The sequence below is a fragment of the Plectropomus leopardus genome, chromosome 13 (genome assembly GCF_026936395.1).
Source record: "Plectropomus leopardus strain MGB_pleo_1.0 chromosome 13, ASM2693639v1, whole genome shotgun sequence".
NCBI lineage: Eukaryota > Metazoa > Chordata > Actinopteri > Perciformes > Serranidae > Plectropomus > Plectropomus leopardus.
The window spans coordinates 5,885,359-5,910,168 of NC_142188.1; the positions used below are offsets into that span (position 1 = coordinate 5,885,359).

At 38.4% G+C, this 24,810-nt stretch overlaps 1 protein-coding gene across 5 annotated transcripts in view; it reads left to right on the plus strand.

Annotated features, from left to right (window-relative positions):
• Positions 1-24,810, plus strand: part of LOC121954401 (spectrin beta chain, non-erythrocytic 1) — a 143,802-nt gene that overhangs the window by 68,913 nt on the left and 50,079 nt on the right. For all 5 annotated transcript variants that reach the window (XM_088086689.1, XM_042501882.2, XM_088086690.1 and 2 more), the window contains one exon: positions 14,407-14,558. In XM_088086689.1, coding sequence (XP_087942815.1) covers positions 14,407-14,558 — 152 coding nt within the window. The remainder of the gene's footprint in view (positions 1-14,406; positions 14,559-24,810) is intronic.

Below are 24,810 nucleotides of genomic sequence, written 5' to 3' on the forward strand. Positions count from 1 at the left end.
AAAGGTGAGTAAAACAATAAATAAATAAATAATAATTTTTTGCAATTTTCTGGACATTTCTTGCTAAGTTGTTTGTTGCCTTTTCCCCCCATGTGTCAAAAGAAATCAAAACAGTTTTCTCAGGGTTCAGATGTTTAAAGCTTGCAAAAGGCATCTGAACACAGCCCAAAAAGCCTAACTGATCCGTCTGTCAGTGCAGACAAAATATTCACAGACTTTTTTTGTCTTGTTCCAGTCAGCCATTGTTGCCCATTTATTACTCGTATTGTCTCATATAAAAATCAACAGATATAGAACTTGTGTCCAATAAATTATTCAGATAAAGACACAGTAATTAAAGTCAGCTCATTGTTAATCGGTAATGCAGATTTATTAGAAAAGTCTGCACTGCATTATTGTTTTTCCAAAGTCTAGAATGAACTTTATTTGTTTATAAAAGAAAAAAGTTTCTTAAAGCTTCAGGAAGAAATCAGAGCGGTGATGTTCACTGTTTTTGTTGTCTGCTGTTTCTGCTCGTGAACAGAAACATGAGTCGAATACGTCTCGTGTTGTTTTGTGTTTCTTGGAAACAGTCTGAAAAAGAAAAATCCTCAAAAAGTCGACAGCATGGAAACGATCCAGAAACCTTCACCTGAGGTGGAGCGAGCAGTATCAGTTACAGAGAGAGAGAGACAAAGAATAGTGTTATTGTTGAAGGTGACATGAGTGAGTGTTTGAGGAAGGAGCTGTGTGTTTTCACAGTGTGTGTGACAGTCTGAGGAAGAACAGGGAAACCACTCTGTGTGAGTGTGTGTGAGTGTGTGTGTTATCACCTCGTCTTGTTCCATGCGTAGATTTGCAGCATGAAAGGGCTCTTTGATTGGGAACGCTCGACTGAGCATGCTCACAACAGCAAAGAGGGGGCGGGGCTTATCTGAGTCAGGAGACAGAACGTAAAGTAAAAAAATCTAAAAATAAACTAAAAACTTGGTTAAGTGTGTGTGTGTGTGTGTGTGTGTGTCTGTGTGTGTGTGTGTCTGTGTGCTTTTCGGTTATCAGCTGCACATGAACCACAGTTATTTTTAAAAAAGGAGAAGTTCACTGAGATCATATCAGTTTCTAACTAATTTGGATGTTTTGAAGCGGTTTTTCTCTGGGTTTGTTGAATCCGCAGTGAAGCCTCATGATTCAGACCAAAATAACAACAATGATTTGTATTTCTGCAAAAGCCTTTACAAACATTTATAAGTTGGGAACAAAATTATTTTAGTTGTATTTTTTTTTGCTTTAGCCAAACAGTAATTTTAAGTCCTTGCAGCTTCGTTAAATAGTTACTTATTTGTCATGAAATAAACCAAAAGTAGAGGCTTTTGATCTGGAAATCATGGCAATAATTTCTGTTTTACGTGATTTTGTAAGTCAAAGTATTATAATATTTTAAAATATACAGTATTTATCAGTTGAGGAGCAGCGTGCCCGCTGCCATATTTAGGAGCAGAAGCAGTGTACAAACAACTCTGTCTAGTTTAATGTATTTTTGTACATTAATTATTCATTAAATGCAGCTGATTTCAACCTGCCGAGCTCATCTGAGCAGCTGGAGTGATACTCGTAATATTTGGGAAATATGTGTCCCCGCTCAGGTGTTTACATTCCTAAAAATAGAAGCACGATTCTGTATTTAACCTCAGGCGACAGCTGGATTTAACACTAACCGGAGCTTGTAAACAATCCTGCTACAAAACAACACAGAAGTAATGAAAAAAAGAAAATGATCATCTAACATTATGACAAACACCACATCCTGCTGCAGGCTACATTTAAAGATAACACAATTAAAGGATATCATCACAATGTTTCACTGAAACAGGTTTATCTCCATGCAGTTATTAAACAGTTGTATAATGTGTCTGAAAGCAGCATAAGAAAAGTAATGTCGCTCCAGGTTTCAAAGGGTTAACCTTTAGTAAATTTGAAAAATGAAAAACAAACAAAAAATAATCTTTTTTGCAAGAAATGTACTAATTAAGTCTTAGCTTATTTGCTTTAATAAACAAACGTTTGATGAGCTTTAAAGATGAATATTAATGCATTATTGATGCTGAGATCCGCAGACGCAGACATGACGCTCGGGATTCAGATGTTTAAGATTTTCTCGAGGTTATTAGATAATGATGGATGTCTGTGGCACTCTGACGCCGTTTCATTAGCATCATGGTGACACACACACGCCCACAGAGAGCGTCTTCGCTCAGCAACGAGGAATTCCAGTCATCCTCGAGCGAGCAGTCACTGCGGCGAAGTTAGCGCGGCCGCTGTAATGAGGAGAGGTTGATTTATATGGACACCGTTTAGCTTCCTGACGGCTGACAGTGCAGAGTTTTGTGAAGCAGCTCTGACACTGATGCTGAAGAGCCTGTTTGTTTGTGTGTCGATGAGTTTAGTGAAAAAAAAACCAAAAACGCAGCATGAGGGGAAAGAAAGAGGAAGGAGGAAGGCATGGAGTCTTTATTCAGCTGTCAGAGTGACGAGACCAACAGGCCACAAACACTCACACAAACGATATGAAGGAAAACTTCCCACAACTCTTGAGTTGTGTTTTCTAAATTGCAAAAAGCTGATTTGAAAATGATGAGGAGCATCCGAAAGCTGAGCAGGTGTGACGAGTGTGTGTGTGTGTGTGTGTGTGTGTGTGCGTGTGTGTGCGTGTGTGTGTGTGTGTGTGTGTGTGTGTGTGTGTGTGAGAATGTTATCTCTCGTCTTGTTTTGTAACGATCTGCAGCAGGAATTTAAATTTCAGGCTGTTTTTTCCGTGAAGGATGATTTAGGTGCTTTTCGAGGAAGCAGCTTCGTTTTATCTTTTCCTCAAGGACATAAACACGATCTGACGCGCTGAGTGACGCGGTGCTGTTCGTGTACATATTGCACATGTTGTGTTAGGTCAGTGAAACTCCCCAAAAAAGGTCTTCGGAGCTGGTTGATCCTGATCCAAAGGCGTTCAGCGTGACGCCTCTCACGTGACAAATGTGTCGTTACATCTGTAACAACTAAAGGGCAAAAAAAGTGTTTCGCCAAAACCTAACCAACCAGGAAAGAAGCAAATCTAAGACAGAAGTTTTTGCAAATGTATTTTGAAAAAAACGTTTGCATGTAACAAGCGTAAACTGTACATTTACTGTGAAAACTCAAGTTTATTTTGAAAAGACACAAGCGTAAATTGACACACTGTCCCTGACTCATCCAAAACTGATGCAGAAGGATATTTGGGTAACGGTTTTTCAGGGCCGATACTGATTATTAGAAGTTAATGAGACCGATAACTGATATTTGGAACCGATACGCATTTACAATAAGAATGAAAATCTCAATATTCAGAATATAACAAACTCAGACTCAAAACTTTGTCCGAATGTCTTTAGCAGAAAATGTCGAATCAGAACTGAAATATTTGACATCGTATACAGAAAGTTCCCAGCAAGTTGTTTTTATAAAGTCAAGTGAATATTTTAATAAAAAATGAATAAATAAAAATATCTCCCTGAGTTTTTACAAAGTAAAAGTCCCTTACATGCTGACATGTTTTAATTAATTTTAGCGGCAATCATTAAAATAAAATGCTGATACAGATGATTGGTAAAATCCCAAATATCAGCTCCAATAATCAGCCAGACCATGACCTCTTATTTTAGAGTGTCATAAACTGCGTTTCCAATTAAATTTTTCGGTAAAGTTTGGAACCAAACGTTTTTTTCTCCAAGTGAGGATCAGAATGCAGTTCACATAATGTGGTGAAATTAATAGATATATTTTTTAAATGATGCAATCATCAATAAAAGTGTGTCACCCAAAAGAGACGATAAAACCAGATGAGTGGTCAAAGTTGTCATTAACATTTAAGGTGCGTTCATGGATTCATGTCGTCCACTCGTGCATTGAGCAACATTACAAGTAAATGTTCCACCTTAAAAGTTTCCGGCAGTCGGCCCAGTGAATTAAAAAAACGTTTGTGAGTCTACAGCTGCTTCTCGAGGCGGCGAAACATAATTTCATATCATAGTTATATTTAAATGATGTGTTAAAAGCAGCCATGATGCAGCCCTCAGTGAGAGTGATGGTTCTCTACCGACCAATGAGCAGACTGCAGAGTTTCTGCCGTCACCTTTGATGTCACATCTCTGTGCTGGGTGACCAAAAATGGGGATGGCATGCAGCGCTTCCACTGGTACTGTCCACAGTTTTTGTAATGGAAATGCAAAAACTGTATCAAAAAAGAAACTGAACCAGACTGCTTTGTCAGAACAGGGTTATCGTTCGACACCGACGTCCACCGATCAAGCTTTGGTATTTGACGAGTTGGTGTTTAATTAGAATCGAGACCCAAAACACTTAAATCGAAAAATTGACTCGTATAACGATTTGAGGCTGGACTTCATGAACTTCACCAAAATAAATTCTACAACAGTCGAGGCTGAAAAATGGCTGTGAGTCAGCGGACATATGGCTCCAGTCAGTTTAACAGTCTGATCATCAGTCAGTCAGCCAGTGTGTTCAGCAGCTCTCAATAGTCCTCTGTTCCTAATTCTGGCTCAAGTTCTCCTCCGATGGGAATACACTGCGGCGGTGTGTGTGTGTGTGTGTCAGTCATTCACATCCATTCATTTCGACTCTGCTCTCATATTTCGCACAATAACAGCGGTGGCTGTGATTGGCTGAGTCTCCGGCTCTGTCCTCTGATTGGTTGAAAGGATCTGCCAGTTTCCTGCTCTCTGTTGAGAAACATTACGTGACTATAGGTTTTATATCTGGAATAATTTTATTCCCGACCTGCTTATAAGGACGTTCACGCTCATTTAGCATCTTTTTACACCTGTTTCTGCAGGTCGAGGTTTTTTGGGGGTTTTTTGTGGTGGAAATGGATGTTTAAATCCTCTCTGAAGCTTTCTGTCACAGCAGATCCACACTGACACAGCTCTCCACAGATATTATACAAAACAGGATTAGACACTATATTTTAGAAACCATCAAAGGAAACTGTGATGCAGGTTTATATATTTTTAAGCAGAACTGGTCTCCCATGAAACATATTTAAATTGGGTTTCTAATTTAATGTACCTCAGCCTGAATATGGGTTGTATAATGTATGAAAAAATGCCTAAAATATAATATAAACAAGTGATAAATCAGACTCAATGTGGACACATAGCCATTATCCATTAATCTTCTCTCCATTTTTAATCACTTAATTTTTTAGTCTTTGAAATATCAAATATATAAGGTAAATATGAGATTAAGGCTTACATGACTGTTTTGGTCCAACTCTAAAAATAATACATAAATGGCACAAAAGAGATGAAAGCAGCAAATTCTTAAAATTTGAGAAGCTGCAGTCAGAGAATAAAGATTTTTTCCTTGATAAAAGCCATGATTATTAATTTTTAAGTTTTTTCTGGTAAGGCTTGTCAACTGTTTCAGGCTGGTTTAACACCACTTTTTTCCTCATTTTTCCCAAATTAAACAAAACCATATGAATGTTAGAAACAGCAACAATGAAATATGAAAAGAATAAAAAAAAAACAGTTTGACCATTGCAGTCATCCTGTGTTGAGAATAACATAAAGTTCATTTATATGTTTTAATGAAGGAAATAGTGAAGCCATTAAATCATGAGATTCAAGTACCAAGGCAAAAATAATTAAAATAATATCCATGAGCAAACATAACTTAAATTTATATTGAAATTAAACAATATAACACAGGACAAATATACATGTTATTACTACTAAGAATAAAACAGGTTATGAATGACATCAGCAAAACATGATGTAAGAAAGAAAGTGATCCATTTAAAGATGTACTATGCATGATTTTCATAAAAAAAAAACAATGTGTAGATGTGCAGTGAGGTGTGTATTTTCTGCAGAGACTCTGCTCTCTGCCTGTAATTTTACATTTTCGTCTTACTGTCTGTGTTCGGGACGTTTATCGGCGTGTACCTCCTCAGCACTCAGGTGAGGTTGGGCCTTGGTTAAAAAGGTAGAGACCAGGTATCCGACTGGAGGCAGCAGGCATCCAAGAGACACAACCCCGAAAAAATTCAAATATATTGAGCACAAGCACCAAACGAGAATTAATCTGGTTCTGAATCCTGCAGAGTAAACCTCTGAAACGAATCTCTGTCACTCTTCTGATTTGAGAAAACATCACCATGGATTCGTTGTATAAGAGCTGGAGGGCCTTTCACCTAATGAGGATTAATCGTTGTGTTAACAATGAAGCAACGCTACAGCGTTCGACTGATATGACACACACACACACACACACACACACACACACACACACACACACACACACACTGAGTGAGGTTAATATTCGGCGGCCTCCCGGCTCCTCCTGTGGGAGATCAGGAATGCTAGAATCCTGGAATTGCAAAACTGGAAGTGTGTATTTTGATAAGGTTATATGATCGTGTGTGTGTGTGTGTGTGTGTGTGTGTGTGTGTGTGTGTGTGTGTGTGTGTGTGTGTGTGTGTGTGTGTGTGTGTGTGTGGCGCTAATGTCATGCGATCCACCGTGAATGGCCCAGAACTGGGTTGGATTTGGAAACACACCACAGACATGGGAGACTGAACAGAGCCCTGTGTGTGTGTGTGTGTGTGTGTGTGTGTGTGTGTGTGTGTGTGTGCGTGTGTGTGTGTGTTTGACCCTCTCTGTCTGTTAGTGGAAACAGATGTTTGATATGTTCGGCCTGTCTAACACACACAGACACACAATGTCTACAGTCTTGGCTCCCCTCCTCCTCCTCCTCCTCCTCCTCCTCCTCCTCCTTCTCCTCCTCTTCCTCCTCTTCCTCTCTCACTCTGACACTCCTGTTTGTCTAAGGACATTTTTTCTGCACATCTATGGGGTTTTAACCCTTTGAAACCTGAGTAAATAGGCTTGATTTCACCAAGAACCATGATAAAAGGGCGAGGAACAACTCAACAAGAAATGGATCAATAATCTGCAAAAAAATAGTAAAATGTTGGAAGAAAATTATCTCAAAATAAGCACGAAAAAGAAAAAACAAACAAAAGATAAGAAAGTTTTTTAATTTCAGTTAAGAGAATTATAAATCGAGTTTTCTGGATATTTTTTCCTTGTTTTTTTCATCATATCTAATAATCCCACACAGCTAATTTTCAGATCATTTCCATTTTACCTTTTACTCATTTTTTTGATTTTTTTATTTTATTGCAGTTGAAGTTAGTTGACATCTTACCTCAAGTTAATCATTGTGTTTTCACCAATTCTCTAATCTTTCAGAGGTTTAATAGTATGTTAAAAGTGTGACAGAGCACAAGGGTTAAACTACTTGTGTGTACCTGTAAATTAAATATAAATTATATTTTGTCAACTGTATATTTGTAACTCCTACCAAAAATACTGCTGCTGTTATGTGACAACCAGCTTCTCGCCCACCTCTTCCTTCTCGTCTTTCCTGTCATCCAGAAAGTCATTCGTTCCTCCTCCTCCGCTATCTAATCTTCGCCTTTTTCATAAAGTGTGTGTGTGTGTGTGTGTGTGTGTGTGTGTGTGTGTGTGTGTGTGTGTGTGTGAACACCTACACAGAACCAAGTATTAGTCATTATTGGATGAGGGAGGAAACAGTAAAAGCATAACTAACTGTTCAGATATTTCCCCTAAAATCCCCATCGGCAGACACACACACACACACACACACACACACACACACACACACACACACACAGACACGCACTTACTTACACACGTACAGAGGATGAATGTGTAGTTGTCGAATGTCTCTGGATAATAACAAACTGAAGATTTATTCCTGGAGTAAATCATAATAATACACACTGTCTGGACTGTGTGTGTGTGTGTGTGTGTGTGTGTGTGTGTCACCAAGGGGAGCACAGCTGTGTGTGTGTGTGTGTGTGTGTGTGTGTGTGTGTGTGTTTGTGTTTGATGTAATGTGTCATTTTTAGTATTCGGTTCCTCAGAGGTTATTTTCTGCCCTGACTTGAACCTGTCAGGCACAAGTCCCGCCTCCTGTTTGTTTGATGGTCAGGTTTGTATCCAAGGTGACGACCCCTGACCCTGACCTTAACCTAATCTATACATGAGCGAAGCTGATTGGTGGAGCTGGGTTGGATTAGGACACAGCTGGGGAGGAACGCTGCCTGAGGGCTGAGTTCAGGGCGGAAATGTTAATTTTCAGTTTTTGGGTTGAAAACAGTTAAAGTGATTCTTGAGTTTCTGATTCTCAGAAGCTTTTGTTTTATTATCTGGAGTGTCAGAAAAGCTTAGTTGCAGCTGGATAGTGATATTACTTGCTTTTTATTTTCATTTTTTCCACTATTCTTCCCCTTTCCATTCTTCCCTTATTCTCATCTTTTCCTCTTTTCTTTTCTTTTGTTTGTTCTCATTTTCTTTGTCTTTTTCTTTCCTTTCTTCCTTTCCACTCTTCCTTTTCTTTACTTTTCTTTCCAGTTTTGTGCCTTCACCCAGGTAATGGCAAAAAGGCATAATGTTTTCGAGTTGTTCAGTCGTTTATTCGTGCATCTGTCCCGACTATGAATGCGTTTTTTCAGTAATTTTTTTTAAAATTTGGCACAAACATTCACTTGGATCCAAATATGAAGTGTTTAGATTTTAGTGGTCAAAGGTCATGGTCACAGTAACCTTTTATTCATTTATTATTTTCTTTCCTTTGCTTTCTTATTTTTTCCTTTTTGTCCCTCCCATTTCCTCTCTTGTCCTATCTTTTACGTTTGTCCTTCCTCGCTGCCTTTCCTTCCCTTTCTTCTTTTGTTCTTTCTTTCCTTTTCTGGCAAGTCTTTTTAAAAGTCCGAGCACCAAAACGCTCTGCAGGAGACTTATTGTTTTGCTCACTTTCTTCTCCTTTCTTTTTTCGTATTATTTTTTCTCTGCCAAACGTGTTCAGTCAGCAAAAAACACATTACAAAACTCTCAAAATTGACGGGCTGGTTGCTAAGCGACCTCAAGGCGGCGCTTCAACAATCAACTTCACGTTTCAGCAGTTATCTCAAAAAAACAGCGTGGCATAGTCAAATTTTTTCCCCGTAGTAATCTCTCAGTTCACCTGCAGCTTTGCTCCAATGGTCCTCTGCTTGAAAAATGTCAAATTTTGTGACTTTTTGTTTACTTTTTCTCTAAATAATAATTTTGCTAACTACTCTTAGACCACTTGGGCAATTTTCCCAAAACTTTGGCAGGATCATCGTTGACATTGCTGATCTAAAGTTATTTATTCCCTGTTCATCATTTTCTTTCCAATGCGTTCCTTTATTTTGTCTCTCATGTCCTTTCTTTTACTCACCCTAACCCTTCCCTTTCTCTCTTTGTCTTTGTCTCTTTCCTGCCTAATAAATCTCTGGAGAACCACATGGATTTTTTTTTTCATTTTAGGGGATTTTTGGTGTGTGCGTGAATTTAAATTGTCCAAATTAAATGTAATGTTTATCAGTGGCCAGCAGTAGCGAGCTGAAATGTTCTTATCTGCCCTCGGAAACCTCGCTGCTCGGACCACACTGTTTATATTAGTGTGTGTGTGTGTGTGTGTGTGTGTGTGTAATCTACGTTGAACTCTGTTATGAATTCTTGTCATATCACAACCTTGACTTCCCATGATGCACTAACAATTGTTCTGTGTGTGTGTGATTTATGAGAGAGATGCATTCACACGATGATACCACGAATGATGCACCTCACATGATGCTCAGGCTGCACATTCCTGTGTGTGTGTGTGTGTGTGTGTGTCTGTCTGTCTGTCTGTCTGTCTGTCTGTGTGGTGCTCATTTAAAGTGGGCAGGGACATTGATTTCTTTGGGGGTTTTGTCCCATTTGAGACAAACAAGGCCACACCCTGTCTGGCGCGTGTGTGTGTGTGTGTGTGTGTGTGTGTGTGTGTGTGTGTGTGTGTGTGTGTGTTTCCTCAGGCTCAGGTTAAGGTCATCCTCCGTGTTAATTATGTGTGGTTGCGTGTGTGTGTGTGTGTTACTGACCCACAGAGAGACACCCCATCAATACATCACTGTCTCCTCTCTCTCTAATGACACACACACACACACACTCTGCTGCGTGTTGTGGATTCAGCAGTATCCATACAGCCAGAAAAGGTAATTGGAGCCATTGACATTGAGTTCTGCTTAGCTGTGTGTGTGCATAAGTGTGTGAATGTGTGTGTGTCACTTAACATTTGCAGGTCAAACCACTTCATGCAGCTCAGTGTGAACAGTCACCTGGAATAAACCCGAGCCGCAGCCTAAATGTATTTTCATCAGTAGTTAATCTGTAATGAATAATGATTTTAGTGTGTTACTACAAAGGCTGTCCCTGACACACTGAAAAGCTCCGGAGCCTTGGATCGCATTTATTATGTCAGAAAACATTGTGCGTATTTATATTTTAAATCCAGATATTCAGTCAAATATATGAGAGGCCTTTTAGGGCGAAACGCTTAAATGTTTGCACACTCACAACACATTTGTGCACAAACACATCAAAAAACAACAAGTGGATCCAGCTTTCAAAGGTTTAACTCGAAAAATGGAAATAGAGAAAGGTCATTCATTACTTTTCTCCTCTCCATTCCTAAACTATACTCTAAAACTGTGTAACCATTTCCTCTCCTGCCACGCTGGCTGACCGCACTGTCAACAGCCAATCAGGAGAGCTGCTGCACAGAATATCTGCATTTAATGACTGGCCTCTGACACACGTGTTTTTCCTTCTTTGACTTTTTGAAAATGTGGCAAAAAGCGTGATGCAAAAACAGCAGTTAAGGCAGTTCAGTCTGAGGCGGGTGGCTTTAGTGTAACTGGGCAGAGGCCAATAATGAATAATACAATATTTCTCATAATCAATATTAATGAAAAACATGAGAAAATATGTTTGAGTGTGTAGAAAAGTGAAAGGATGTTTACAGATCAGGAAACTGGACGGAGCAGCATCTTTGAATATTGATAGCAGAGCTGATATAATACGCATCCAGTCCCAACACACACACACACACACACACACACACACACACACACACACACACACACACACACACACACGCCTGCGCTACCCTTGGGTGTAGTCAAGCAGTTTCTGTGTGTCTGTATGTGAGTGTAAACACGTTTTCCTGCTGGGACGAGCATCTGCTTCTTTTTCAGCACAGGAAGGGGAAGCCCAACACACAAACACACACACACACACACACGCACAGGCCAAAGCGCACATAGTGGACACATACACACACTCCTGCGTGCAAAAAGTGCAGGAGGAAGCATGAAGAAGGAGATAAGACAGACAATCACAACACACAGCTTCTCAGACCGGTCCTGCAGGACAGATAACACACACACACACACCTTGTGACAAATTCTATTTTGAGATTTCATTTATAAATTTCATTTGTTTTAGTCTTTTGAATTTTTTTTCTTTCTCATTGCCTTCTTTCCATGTTGTTGAAAGAAATCAAACCAATTTGCTCAGGTTTTCAAGAGTGACAAAGCAGAACACGGCACTAAAACGTCCTTCTGTTTTCTCCTCTGTGTCTGAAAGAGAAAATTCATCTGTCTGCAAGAGGAAAAACACACGTATATTAAACTAAACGACCAGCGCTGTCATTTTTGTGGTGAGAATTGTGTCCAAAGACTGGTTAAACTCTGATTGTTTGTAACTTTGACACTTCTTTGAGTACCTGAGCAGTGACAGACACAGATCAGTTACATCCCACATCTACATAATTATCACTTTTTGTGAAAACAGACTGTTAAATTTGACTAACTGCACCCTTTAAAGTTTGACATGACTGACAGATTTCTGTTTATGCCAAACTAGTATTTTTAAAGGATCACGCTGCAGCTAGAAAAACATAATTATGAATCTTTGGCCGCAGGTGCTTCTTTGTGTTAACGTGCCGATTGAAGTGAAGGATTTCGGACCGTAACGGAGTTCTGGCTCCGTTCAGTCGTCCCTGTTGCTTCTCTCTGTTGATAACCACCAGATTGAGACATTGTGATGTTTTGTTCACATATTTCCAGCAGCTCCAGTTTGATATGAAAAATCCTCCACAGTGTGTTTGTGCTGAGTGATAAAGCTGCCGAATGCCAGTGAACACTGACGCTATTGTCCTGCTCCGAGCTAACACACACTCTGAAGGTCATAGATTTTTATGAATGTTTGTTTGCATGTAGAAAGCAGTCAGGGGCTCTTATCATCTGTGAGTGTGTGCAAGAGTGCGTTTGTGTGTGTTTGCAAGTGTGTGTGTGTGTGTGTGTGCCAGTCAGTCAGTCCAGGTCAAACAGGGTTTAATCATATCTGATGTTTTGCTCTCAGTTCATGAACTCTGACCTGAATGTTGCAGAGAAAATGTGCATCTTGTACATTCAGATGATTGATTGAAACTAGGTTGTTTTGTTTGTTTATATTCATGCTAGAGCTGCAACTAGCTGTCAAATTTTAATTTAATTTGATAATCAATGTATTTAAGTCATTTAAAAAACCAAGTCAGAATTCTCTGATTTAAGCTTCTTAAATGAATTCTTAAATAAAGAAGTAGAAGTGCCCTGAAGCACCTTGAATACTGGGGTCAATTTCAGACAGGAGACAGAAGCGTCCCAAATCCGAAAGACAGCCACAATCTTCTATTTGTGATTAAAAAAGAGCAGAGTTGCTTTTTAATACAATATCACTTCTGTCAACTTTTGTCATTGCAGAGAAAGTAAAATACGGGGAAAAAGTACTTTTATGTACTGCTACCACAGTCCAGTTACCAGAACTTGTATAAATTCATCTGTGAACGGTACTCAACCCAAAATCTACTGACACAGTACAGTTTCTAACTTTCACAAGACCAACTCTGCAGCTGTCTTTAGTTGTCTGATGATGTAAACGTTTGCAAGTCATGGAGACGTTTTCCCACTGCTGCCTTCTGTCCCAAATGATGTTAATACAGACTAAAACGGTCTAAACAAAGACTGTTATAATAAATACAAGAGGTGTGTGTGTATTATAGTAACATCAGCAGCTGGATAAGAGATTTTTCATCCTCAGTGAAACTATGGTATTACATAACTAATTCACTTTAAATACAGATTCTTAATAAATTTCATTTAAAAAAATTCAGTACTTCCACTGTAAGTTACATTAGCTGCAGCTTGAGGGCTCTGACATTAACTTGATCCCAATAGGTTCTACAAATTCAGAATTTTGGGGAAAAAAACACCATTCAGACACAAGGCTTACAATTACATCAGATAAAATACTTAAAGAAGAATAAAGGTTGTATTCAAAAGAAAATGAATATATTTATTTGGGGGGAAAAACACTTAAGGGGCAATCAAACACTCAAAAGCAAGTTACAGATGAAAAAAAAAGTTATATTAGAAACAAGCAAATAAGGAGACATCCTGCAGTGTGAAGTAAGTCTAAAGTTTACAATTTGAAAACTTTAAAGTACCATCTGCCTGCTGTGACCTTTGACCTCTGTCTTCACTGCTACTCGCTTCAGATGTTCACGGAGGAGAAAGTAAATCTGCTGCTGACCCTTTTTTTCTCTCTAAAGTGACAGAAATCAGTGGAGTGTAAAAATGCACATTCTTTGCAGCTGTATGTGTGAGGGTCACACCCTCTCCTCCTTGTGCAACTTCCTCCTGCGACGGGGTCGTCATGGCAACTGAGCCAGAGTTCAGCCGAGGAAACGCTCTGATATACTGTACACGCACGCACACGTACACAAACACACACACACATGCTCAGAGTCTCTGCAACATTGTGTGTGTGTGTGTGTGTGTGTGTGTGTGTGTGTGTGTGAGAGAGAGAGCAGTAACAATAACATCAGGCCTGTGGGAAACAAACTAAGTTGTGTTGCAGACAGCAGGTGTCTGCTGTCAGACCGCAGTTCATCTGCGTGTGTGTGTGTGTGTGTGCGTGTGTGTGTGTGTGTGTGTGTGTGTGTTTGTGTGCATCTGAATATTTACAGCAGTGATTTAGATTTAGTCTTCTTTGTCAGACACAGGAAACCTCTCCCATAGACACACACTCGCCAGCTTTCCAAGAACAATGACGCTATGGGATAAACACACACACACACACACACACACACACACACACACACACACACACACACTCTCTCAGAGGAAACACATACACATCCAAACACACCTGCAAAGATCAGCAGGAGTCCAACCTGCTGCAGTCAGAAACTGTTAGAAACAAGAGTTTTGATAAAATAGCTCAGTGTCCAGTAATAGTTTTTTTTTCCAGAGCTTTCTATTTGCTCTCACACTCTTCTTCAGTGTTTTTGTAGTTTTTCCTTCTTCCTCATAAAGTTCTCAAACCTGCAACATTTTGCTGAAGCTTTAATTCCTCCCTCACTGACCGCTGATCTCCCTCTCCCCCTCTCTGTCTTGTCCAGATGAGCGTGAGGCGGTGCAGAAGAAAACCTTCACCAAATGGGTGAACTCACACCTGTCCAGAGTGTCCTGTCGGATCACCGACCTCTACATGGACCTGAGGGACGGACGCATGCTCATCAAACTGCTGGAGGTCCTGTCAGGGGAGAAGCTGGTGAGTGGCATAACTGTCAAGGGCTTTTATTTTGAAAGAGGAGCAGAGAGAACAGGGAGGAAGTGTTCAGAGAAGCTGAGCTGAAGCTTCACACCTGAGCAGCAGGTTACATTTAAAGGAACAGTTCAGCGTTTAAGAGGATCCTCTTGTTCTTCAGATCTCTTTCTGGCAGTTTTGCACGTCAGTCCCAAGTCTCACAAATAAATGTAATTTTAACCCTTAAACACCTGGATCAACATCAGTTCTCTTGTGCTGCATTCAGACGCTTGTAACAATCATTTGAATTCCTGAACCCTGAGAAATTTTGTTTGATGTCTTTCAAAAATACAGGAAAATATAATAAGTAACTTGGTAAGAAATGTCCTGCAAACTGCAAAAAAAAAATCCTGAAAAAGGTGGCAAGGAATTGATCTGAAAATGCTAAAAAAAATGTGAAGAGACAAATATCCAAAAATCTTTGTATTTGTTATAATTATGTATGTAAAGTCATTGTCTTTCTTGCGGCCCTTGTCTTGTTTTTTTATTTTGTTTTTTACTTTGCTTTTTTGCTTATTATTATTTTCCAGTAATTTTCTCATAACATTTAATAATTTTCTATTCATTTTTCTCATTAAGTGGTTCATTTAAAATATAAGCCAATATGATCAGATTTCAAAGAGTTAATATTATTTCTATCATACAAATTAAATAAAAAGACTTAAATAAATTAACAAACACCACATTGAATGACACAATTTTAAAATATAGATTCTTGTTATTATAAATCAGTCTAAAACTTTTTTGGGGGGCAAAAGAGAAAAATAAAACTTACATATTAATTATCTGTGTCGCCATCTCTGTCTTTTTTTATTTTTCTATGAATTATGACTCTAATAGAAAAAGTATTAAGAGGCGTCACATTTGTCATTAATCATGCTTAAACAGCATAATACAGTCTCCCCGTGCCCGCCCCTCCCTGGCTGCACACAAACATCTGTTGGGTGTCTCGACTCTCCCACTTGTCTTATCTGGTTGTTTGAACAGTGACATGTATGAGCTCAGAAATCATTAACCAGCAGTCGCCACTCTCTGTCTGCCTCATAGTGCGTGTTGTTAAACTGGCAGCTGTTTATTTATGGTAAATGTACTCCGTAACAGCTTAGATTATACCATTTTATATTTGGTGTAGCCCATCCAGGCAGAGAGGAGAATATATGTGCTCTAATGAGAACATGCTCAGTTAATTTGTGATGCATCATAACTTAGTCAAGTTATAGTTTATGGCTCTAACAAGTAAGCGTATTGGTCACAAATACAGTAAATAAATAATAAGAGCACATGTAATAAAGAAAAACACAAACACAATCCATGAAGTATTATAATCACACTGTTTTTATTTGCTTTGTTTTTTTCTTGGTTTGAAAATATAATTGTGTGAAGAAGCATTAATCCAATCCAAGAGCAACCTTTTTTCATCTGACATCAGACCCTATTTAAATGATCTGTAACGTGTGGTCTAAAGTGCACGGCACATGTGCATTTAGGGCGTTTCCCCCCACTTTTGATAATTCAGCGGTGGACAATCTGGGCACAGCCACAATAAATGGCGCAATCATTTCCTGCTGCCTCAAGACTGCAATTTGTCAACCATGTGCATGACCACACCTCATTTTAAGATCTACATGGGCGCACAGTTGGGTGCAAGACAGTAATGTTTTACCATTGCCATGGTAGCGGCGTGGTGACATGGTGACATTAAATGATTTTTGAATCTAAATAAAGATACATAAATGCATTTGCCACTTACACAATGTGGGTGCTGATGACATCTGCGTCTGTCTGAAACGATGACAGCTTTGCTGCGCGGTTCAGTGCTTTGTGCCTGGTGTTAGGCAGAGCCCCTGCAGTAACGAGGGAGTCGGTGAAGTTACTTACTGCTGTCTGGTTGTGGCCTGTGGCTGCTTTTTGGATTAGTTCAAGTTTCTTTTAGTGTTGTTTGCAAAGGGAACAGCTTTGCAGCAAGATATTAGAAGGTACAAGGTAGATTTATTTGTCATTTTTTAAACAAAGTTCAAGCTTAGGTTTGTCCCAGATGTTCAGGGTTAACCATGAGGATGTGCACAGAGCAGTCACTGATTTCCCGTTGCAGAGTGAGCCTCAGTCTCATCTCATCCACTTTATATTCCTGCGACGGGACATTAGCCAGAAGAAGGCTTGGTAGAGGAACAGCTCTCGGTCCATGTCGGGTCAGCCTCGCCCTGATGCCAGCTCTCTTCCCTCTCTTTATCCAGCGCTTTCCATTTCGTTTCACCCCTGTGGTCTGACTGGCCGCTCGGCGTATGCCATTGGTGGGGATCCTCTCGCAGTCTGCTGCATCTAGTCCAAACTCCACACAACTTTTCTCGATGTTGATAAGTGCTTCTCTATCCTAGAAAAGTCTTGCTTCAGCAGAAGGGACTATGGAATCAAAAAAATAGAAAAATATAACGAAATGTAGGATATAGTGATGACCAAAGTCATGTTATAAACTCAGACATTGTGGCAGAGATGGAGGAAAGATCATTTATAAATATAAAGTGTTTTTTTTGTTTTTATTGTTGCTATTTTCAAAGGAAATAAAGAAAAACACTTTACATAGAGGCATTTAACTCACCAGGTCCTGTCTGGAAGTCTGTATTTTCTTTGATAAATAATGACATTAATACAAAAAAAATCATTATCAGGGGATTTATTTCACATTATACATAAATTAATCTTCAAGAGTAAAATACCTTTCTCTATTATATTATTATTTGTTGTTTTACAGTGTGGTAGATGATAAACATGCCCGTTAATGTTTATAAACCTTTGTATTTACTTCCTGTCAGGTGGCTTTAATCATTGGATAAATCAGATATTTAATTAAAATCTATCTGATGCTCTGACGCTCATGTTGTTTGAGATGCAGCAGGAACAGACTTTCAGCTGTTGAATTAGATTTACTTTGCCACCTGTGTGATCATCATTGTTTTTTTCCATTACATAAATATTAAATGAATTAACCAGAGCTACAGCTGGTGCATTTGACCAATAGCACTTTCATTTTTGAGCTTCTTGTAGATTCAGTCGCATTAATTCTGCAAGTTCTAAACAATTTTTGGACAAAAGTTTTGATCACAGATCGATGCTTTTTTTTCTTTCATTTCTTGCATGAATAAGAACGTATTAAGAAAGTTGATGCATTTTCTATGCAGTCCAGACTGTGTGTGTGTGTTGGTGTGTGAGTGGGAGACTGACGGATGTCCATGCAGAGATACAGTTACTAGTCTGCCGTCACCATGGCAATGGGAATACATTACTGTTTGACCTGCTGCTTCTTTGTGTTTCTATCCGTCCTCCTTCCAGGGCGTCTGCAGCTGTTGAAAAGTGTTAAAAGCAATGGAGCATTCAATTTCCTTTAGATTTTGTCTCTTGGCTGCTCCAGACTGTAATGTGAGTTATAAAATATTTCTGCATGTCAGGAGACCTCTAACCTGTCAGTCACAGACTGTCACTGCTGCTAGCGGCAGCAGCTAGGGAAGCTCATGTTGGACAAGTGAAGAACTTTAACTTGAGCTATTTCTTAAAAACTTTAAGAAATAGCTCATCCAAAAACAACGTAATTGGTATATTTCTCTCTCCCTTTTTTCCAGCTTTTTGTCTGAAATGTCGTTTTTTTAATGAAAATGCACAAATTAAATTCATCTGTGCTCACCACATCTCAGCCTTTCATACCCTCAGGTAATGAGAAACAAACCAACAAAAAGAAGTTATCGGTTATCGGTATCTTATCGGCCACGAGAAGCTGGAAATTATCGGTAGAATATCGCTTGAAATAATCATTATCGTGCATCATCTTCATATCTCACTTAGGAGCCAAAGGGAACCCTTAAGCTTGACAGAAATAGTGATTAGATGTAAGCTTATATCGTGATTTATATTGATATTGACTGATATGAAAAAAATTATCATGATGAGACTTTTTTCCATATTGCCCAGCCCTACTTCACATATTATTTATGTGTCAAGCACAGCTATTTTTTGCTTTAGTTCAGGGCAATACATGGATACCTCGTGGATATGGTGATGTAACACTAACTATTGTCTTTAATTTTGGATATCATAAAATTGTAAATTTTGTCTTTTCATGGTTTTTAAGGCTGTATTACAGTAAAGTGGTGGCATTTTCTGAACTTCTCTGACTGTTCTAGCTGTTCTGTTGTTTGCCTTTACCCCCTCAGTCATTATATCAACATTGTAGATAATTATTATCAAAAATCTCATTGTGTAAATATTCAGTGAAAGAAACAATGTGTCAACCTTGAATAGCATGTCAATATGGTTCTGGGGTTATTTGGTCAAAAATATTGTTATATTTGACTTTCTTCATATCGCCCAGCCCTATTTTGGCTAAACTACAACCAAACAAATAATGTGTCTGTATTCACAACAAATTAATTCTAATGAGAATAATCCAGAAAAATAATAATGCTGCACAGGAATTTATCATGTTTTTTGCTGTCTTTTATTCATCCTTCACAAAGATTATTTTTGCACTGATGTGCTTTCATTTTTCGTGCACTCTGCTCTCATTAAAGCCATTCGACAGCAACAAGAGAGACTACAGTGAGTAAAATATACAATTTAAAGTGGTTTTGGGTGAACTGTTCCTTTAATTTAAAAGAACAGCAAACATTTTAACAGGTTAATGCAGCTATCAGTTTTCTGCCACCAGGTCATGTTGATTGATGGATTATATAATCAGGAATTATTGTTATATACTGCAGGGAAAGTCTGAAAAATGTGATATAATAAATAATTCAGGTCTTATCGTCCCCTGCTGGTTTTTATCATCCATCCAGCATTATGATCGCAGTAAAATGTATTCTAGGCGGTATTAAAAATGTCTTTAAAAGTCTTAAATTTTATGGTGAACTCTGCAGAAACTCTGTCCTGAAGCATTCTCTCTTTCTCTCCTACACACACACACACACACACACACACACACACTTAAACTCGCTCATACGGTCCCCATTTCACCCCCTGCCTTGTTTCTTCAGTGCTGCAAGCCAAACTCCCCTCTTCTTCTTCTTCTGCTTCTTTTTTTTTTCTTCTTCTTCTTGGCCAAGTGTCCAGCCTCTTCAACTTCACTGTCATCCGGCTTTTTCACAACCTGTCAAACACACACAGAGAGAAAACACAGCTAAACACTTAAAATCGACTCTATTTTCTATATGATTTGGCATTTATGTTAGACTTTTTTGATTCTGTTGTATTTTTCCAGCTCTGTATGAGGACAGAAAGTAATCTGTGGCATTTTTCACAGAGGAGGAAGTGAGTGGAGGAAAGATGACGAGTGATGAAGGAAAGGAGAGAGGAAGAATGTGTGAGAAAGGAGAGGGAAAGAGGGATAAAAGGGATTTTGAAATAAAATAAACCAGAGCTGCAGAGTGATGGTGAAGTGGTGAGCAGGATGCATGGAGGGAATAACAGTGGGAGACAGCGTGGGGGGTGTCAGAGTTGTGAAAGGAGTCATTGAGTAACTTTGAGGGTTTTCATGGAGCCAAAACGCCTCCAGGAGCAGCAGAAGAATCTGAGAGCGAGCGGCTGTTTCCACACTGCAGAGGCAGCAGTTAAAGGATCATTCCAGTTACTTATTTCATGGTTTTGTACGCCATTTTTTGTTGGTTATGATGAAATTATTCTCACTAAGTAAATTCTAGGAACATGGTGACATTGTTTCAGCACTGATGAGCAGATGTCCTGTTTGTCTTTAACGCAGCACAAAAAGATAATGATGATGTTATTCTGTAGTTTTTATACTGTGAGCAAAGCCGGAGCCATAAATGTGTTGGTATATTCTTCTTTCTTTTGTTCACTCGTAACCACTGAAGATGAAAATCTTTGAAAAGACCTCACAAAAAAGACAAAAAACTAATTTGTAACTTCCTAAAACAGCTGGGAGTTCAGTGTCGGAAGTATTTATACAATAGAATATGATATCGCGGGACTCAAATAGACTAAAACTGCATAAGATAAAGCTAAATAAATAAATAGTAAAAATAATACCAATATATGCCAATTAATGATCACTGACTGTAGGAGTGTTGAGCGACTGCATGTATGCGCACGGATCTTGCCCACAATTTTAAAAAAGCCCAAATATTTACTTAAGTAAAGTAGCAATACCGCACATCAAAAATACTCCACTACAAGCAAAAGTGGAAATACTAAGTTAAAGTGGCTAAGTACTGTAAGAAAATGTACCTGAAATAAAAGTACTCAATGTTGAAAAAATGTTTTATATTATATTGTTGTGGAAACATGAACAAATGTCTCCTTCAAACATCCGTATTTATCCAACTTTCTCGCCAAAAACTCTTTTTTTGCAAGATCACATTGAACACATCGTGATAATGTTATAATTCCCCTTCACTCAATACTCATTTTTACTGAATAAAGCTCAAACGTGTCATAATATAACTAAAGCATCACTCTGTGAGATGTTTAGTTGCAGCCACTGGTTCCTTAGAGTGAACGTTAACCAGCTCTCATGTCGATGTCAACACGGATTTGTTGTTCTATCAAGGAAACAATGGGTTGAGTCCCCTGATTTGACGATAGTGAGTTTACTGCCTCCTTCCCCCGGAGAAGATATCCATTCATCTCAGACCCGCTGTCCATTGTCCCAAAGACGACGTGGCGCCATTAGTTTCGAGGCCTGCTTATAGCCTGCACAAAAAAACTGACTGACCACCACCGCTAGTGAATGTGATTTTATTCACTAATTGGCTGGTGGCAGTCAACAAGGTGAATATCGGCTGATAGCGATTGTGCAGCCGATAAATCTGTCAGATAAATGTAATGAAGTTTAAGTATAATGTTGCTCTCTGTAAAGTATTAGAAGTAGAAAGTGGCCTTAACTACCTCAAACTTATACTTGTATAAATGTACTAACTTACATTTCACCAATGTTGTAGTTTTAATCAGACAAACAGGATGAAATATTGCATTTATTGTGGACTATTTTCAGAGGCGGATTAATCCTCGTTTGGTGTTCTAGTGAGTGTTTGGCAGCAGGGCAGTTTATGTGGGATTGAGTTTAAATAAACTACAGTGTGTTTGTTTAAGGTGATGAAGGAGTATGTCACCAAGTGCAACAGAGTGGTTCAATTATGCTTTTTTTTCATCATTTTTGGACAATAAAGAAGCTTTGTGGTACAGAGGAATTTTGGGAGAGTATAACCGACATTCATCATGCAAAAATCAAGCACAGACATATATTTTAGGTCTCAGTTGAGTAGTTTGTTTTTTTTTTCAGAGCAAACGTGGAAACCCCGCTCCTCAACACACAACATGACAGTGTTACAGTTCAGTCTAAAATCGGCTAAAAGCACCAAACTGTCTGTAGAGGTAAAACCATTTTTGTTTGCTTTCAGGGACCAAAGTGCTGATTTCTGAATCTCTGCGTGGTTTGTTAGATTTGTGACTCCAGCAGACAACAGTCCAAAATATCTCTGGTCTGAGTCCAGATCCTGAATCAGTGAGTGACTTTGAGCTGCGTGGTGTTTATGTGTCTGTGTGAGGAAAAGCAAAGACAGCAGTGTTATTGTTGGACGGCGCCCTGGTTGTAGTTTGGACAGTCAGTGTTGGACGGAGGACATGTGGCGTGGGGTGGGATGTATCAGCTCTGCTCTGACAAATCAGACATTTATTTTATGATGGTTATTTATTATTTCTGCATTCAGTTTTATTTTTTCCATATTTAAACAACCCTAAACATGTCAGTGTCATCCTCGTTTTCAACTACAGATCATCAGTAGAGTGCAAAGTCATTAAAAACAAAAACACATTGAAACCAAAAATATAGAATTATGACAATTAAAAAGCATAAAAAAACTGTGTCCACTAAGGTCAACTGCTAAGGTTACATGTTTAAGGCTCCAATTTTATTTACAAATTTCCTTGCTTTGGGACAAATAAAGAATTATATTATCTTATAGATAAACATAGATACTAAGTATATAAGTCAATGTCTTTTACAGAATGTTTATTAAACTCCAAGTTTTTGCAAAATATACAAGATAAAAAAAGGTCATCAGTCATATTTAGGTGAGGATGAAAAACTCACATGTAGATGAAAGAAGCAGTCAAATAGCACACTGAAGATCGATAATCAGCAGCTGGTCTCACTTTTATTTGGACTCAGACCAATTGCGTTAACGTCAGTTTGGAGGTAGATATTGACCAGATGGACTTATATTTTATTGTTATTAGATCTGTTGTAATTGCATCAGAGTTCTGCTCCTCCAGAACATCCTGCAGCATTAATCCTCCATGTATCACACGGACGTGATACAGAGGATGGTTAAAAAAAGAAAAAGATGGACTTTTTAAAAGATTGGCTCTCATGATATTGCACCTCTGTTGCACCAAATCATATATCAGTTAGGATATGTTTACAAAACTCTGTAAATACTTTACAGTATATTTGGTGAAAGAAATGATATCAGTATTAATGTTTTACCATTTCTGAGACATTTGCAAAGTACTGTAATGGTAAATGTGCGTGGAAATAATATCAGTGCTGGTAATGCCATGGTCACAAATTGATATATGTTGGTAAACTAGCTTACTATAAACATTATAACAGTAAAGGATGTGTAATTTTGATTTTTTTTCTCTCTCTTTTTTTCGCTGTGTTTCACCCTTTCAATGAATGTTTTTTTTAAAAAGATGGTGTTAAAAAAATAATCATTTATTTTTGTTACCAAATAAACCAAGTCGCCACATGTGTCACCACCATTTCACTCCAATATTTTATTTTATTTTTTTATTTTTTTTGGCCTCAAGGACATAAAAATGCAAATAAATAAATAGAAAAACAAATAAATTAAATTAAATTAAAATACAAAAAGGACTTTTAAGGAATACTGGATTCTGATTGGCTGCAGCGTGTCCGTTAAAAGCCGATAATGAACGCCTACTAAGTAGTTCCGGTTACATTGTCCGTTCAACGTTCTAAATTAATGCGCTGGCCACAAAGTAGTGCCAGCCTATACCTACAGTGAGTGTGAGGGACGCAGTCAAAGCGTCCATTTTCAGTCCATCAAAAATACCGAGTGTCCTTCGTGGATGTGGTGTCCTTCACTGTCTCATCCTCTAAACACCACGAGATGGAGACCGTGACACGCGCTGCAGGTACCGAACTGCCCCGGTGAACTAAGTCAACTCGCTAACAGTAGGCTAATGTTATTCATGGCGTATCGTTTGTCCGTGAAAATCTTTCATTTTGGGAACAGTTTTGTGGCTGGATAGCTAGATCGTCTTGGTGTTAAACATACTGTCAAATTATGTTTTCTGTTAGTCACCTGTACGCGACGTTATTTACTTCGAATCTTGCTAGCATAATGGTAGCTTTCTAGCTAATAGCCGAGCCACATCGCTAAAGATCTCCCGCTGCTACGTCGTATCTAAGGGTCGGCCTATATACTGGAGAAGCTAATAACGTTTCCATTACATAAGAATCCTTACGGGGTGGTGATGATTGTTCCAGTTATTAGTCTGAGGTGTTACCGGGAAACCGACTTATGACTTGTAAGAACTGTAGATTTAGGTATAATGCAGGAAGAGATTTTCAGTTATTAATGGCCTCCGATGAGGCAAAAGTCCTTCATTCATGTCTCCATGTCGGCTACTAAAATTATTTTATGTATTTATTTTAGTTTTTATGAACGGTTCTAAAATAGTAGATTTAGTGGTCAGTACATTCAGTTTGTAAATAAAGTGCTAAGTAATGACCACTATTTACAAGCGATTTCTAGCGATGAAATGTACAATAATAGATTAAAAACAAAAAATTAACTAAAAAAGACCAGTATGAACACACACAGGGGCTTACCTATTAAGTTATAAAGTTGCATGATTTGCATAAATTATTAGTCCTGGTTTTGAAAAATGATAATGGACTTATCCCATACATTGATTACATTGCATTTGCTTGTTTTTGGCTTGAACCCCTTGATTAAAAGCCATTTACCTGTAGTGTCTTGACCTGTTTCAGATATTAATAAGTTTCCACTCATTCCTTCTCACATGGTTTCATTTTAATAACTATTTGAGCTTGGAATATGCAAAAAAAAATCAAATATTTCACACAAGAATCAAGGATTACAGAAAATTTCCCCCAAAAATAAATACAAATATGTTCTTCACAATGTTAGTTTTTAGAGTGCTCCGACTCCTAGGCTGGGAT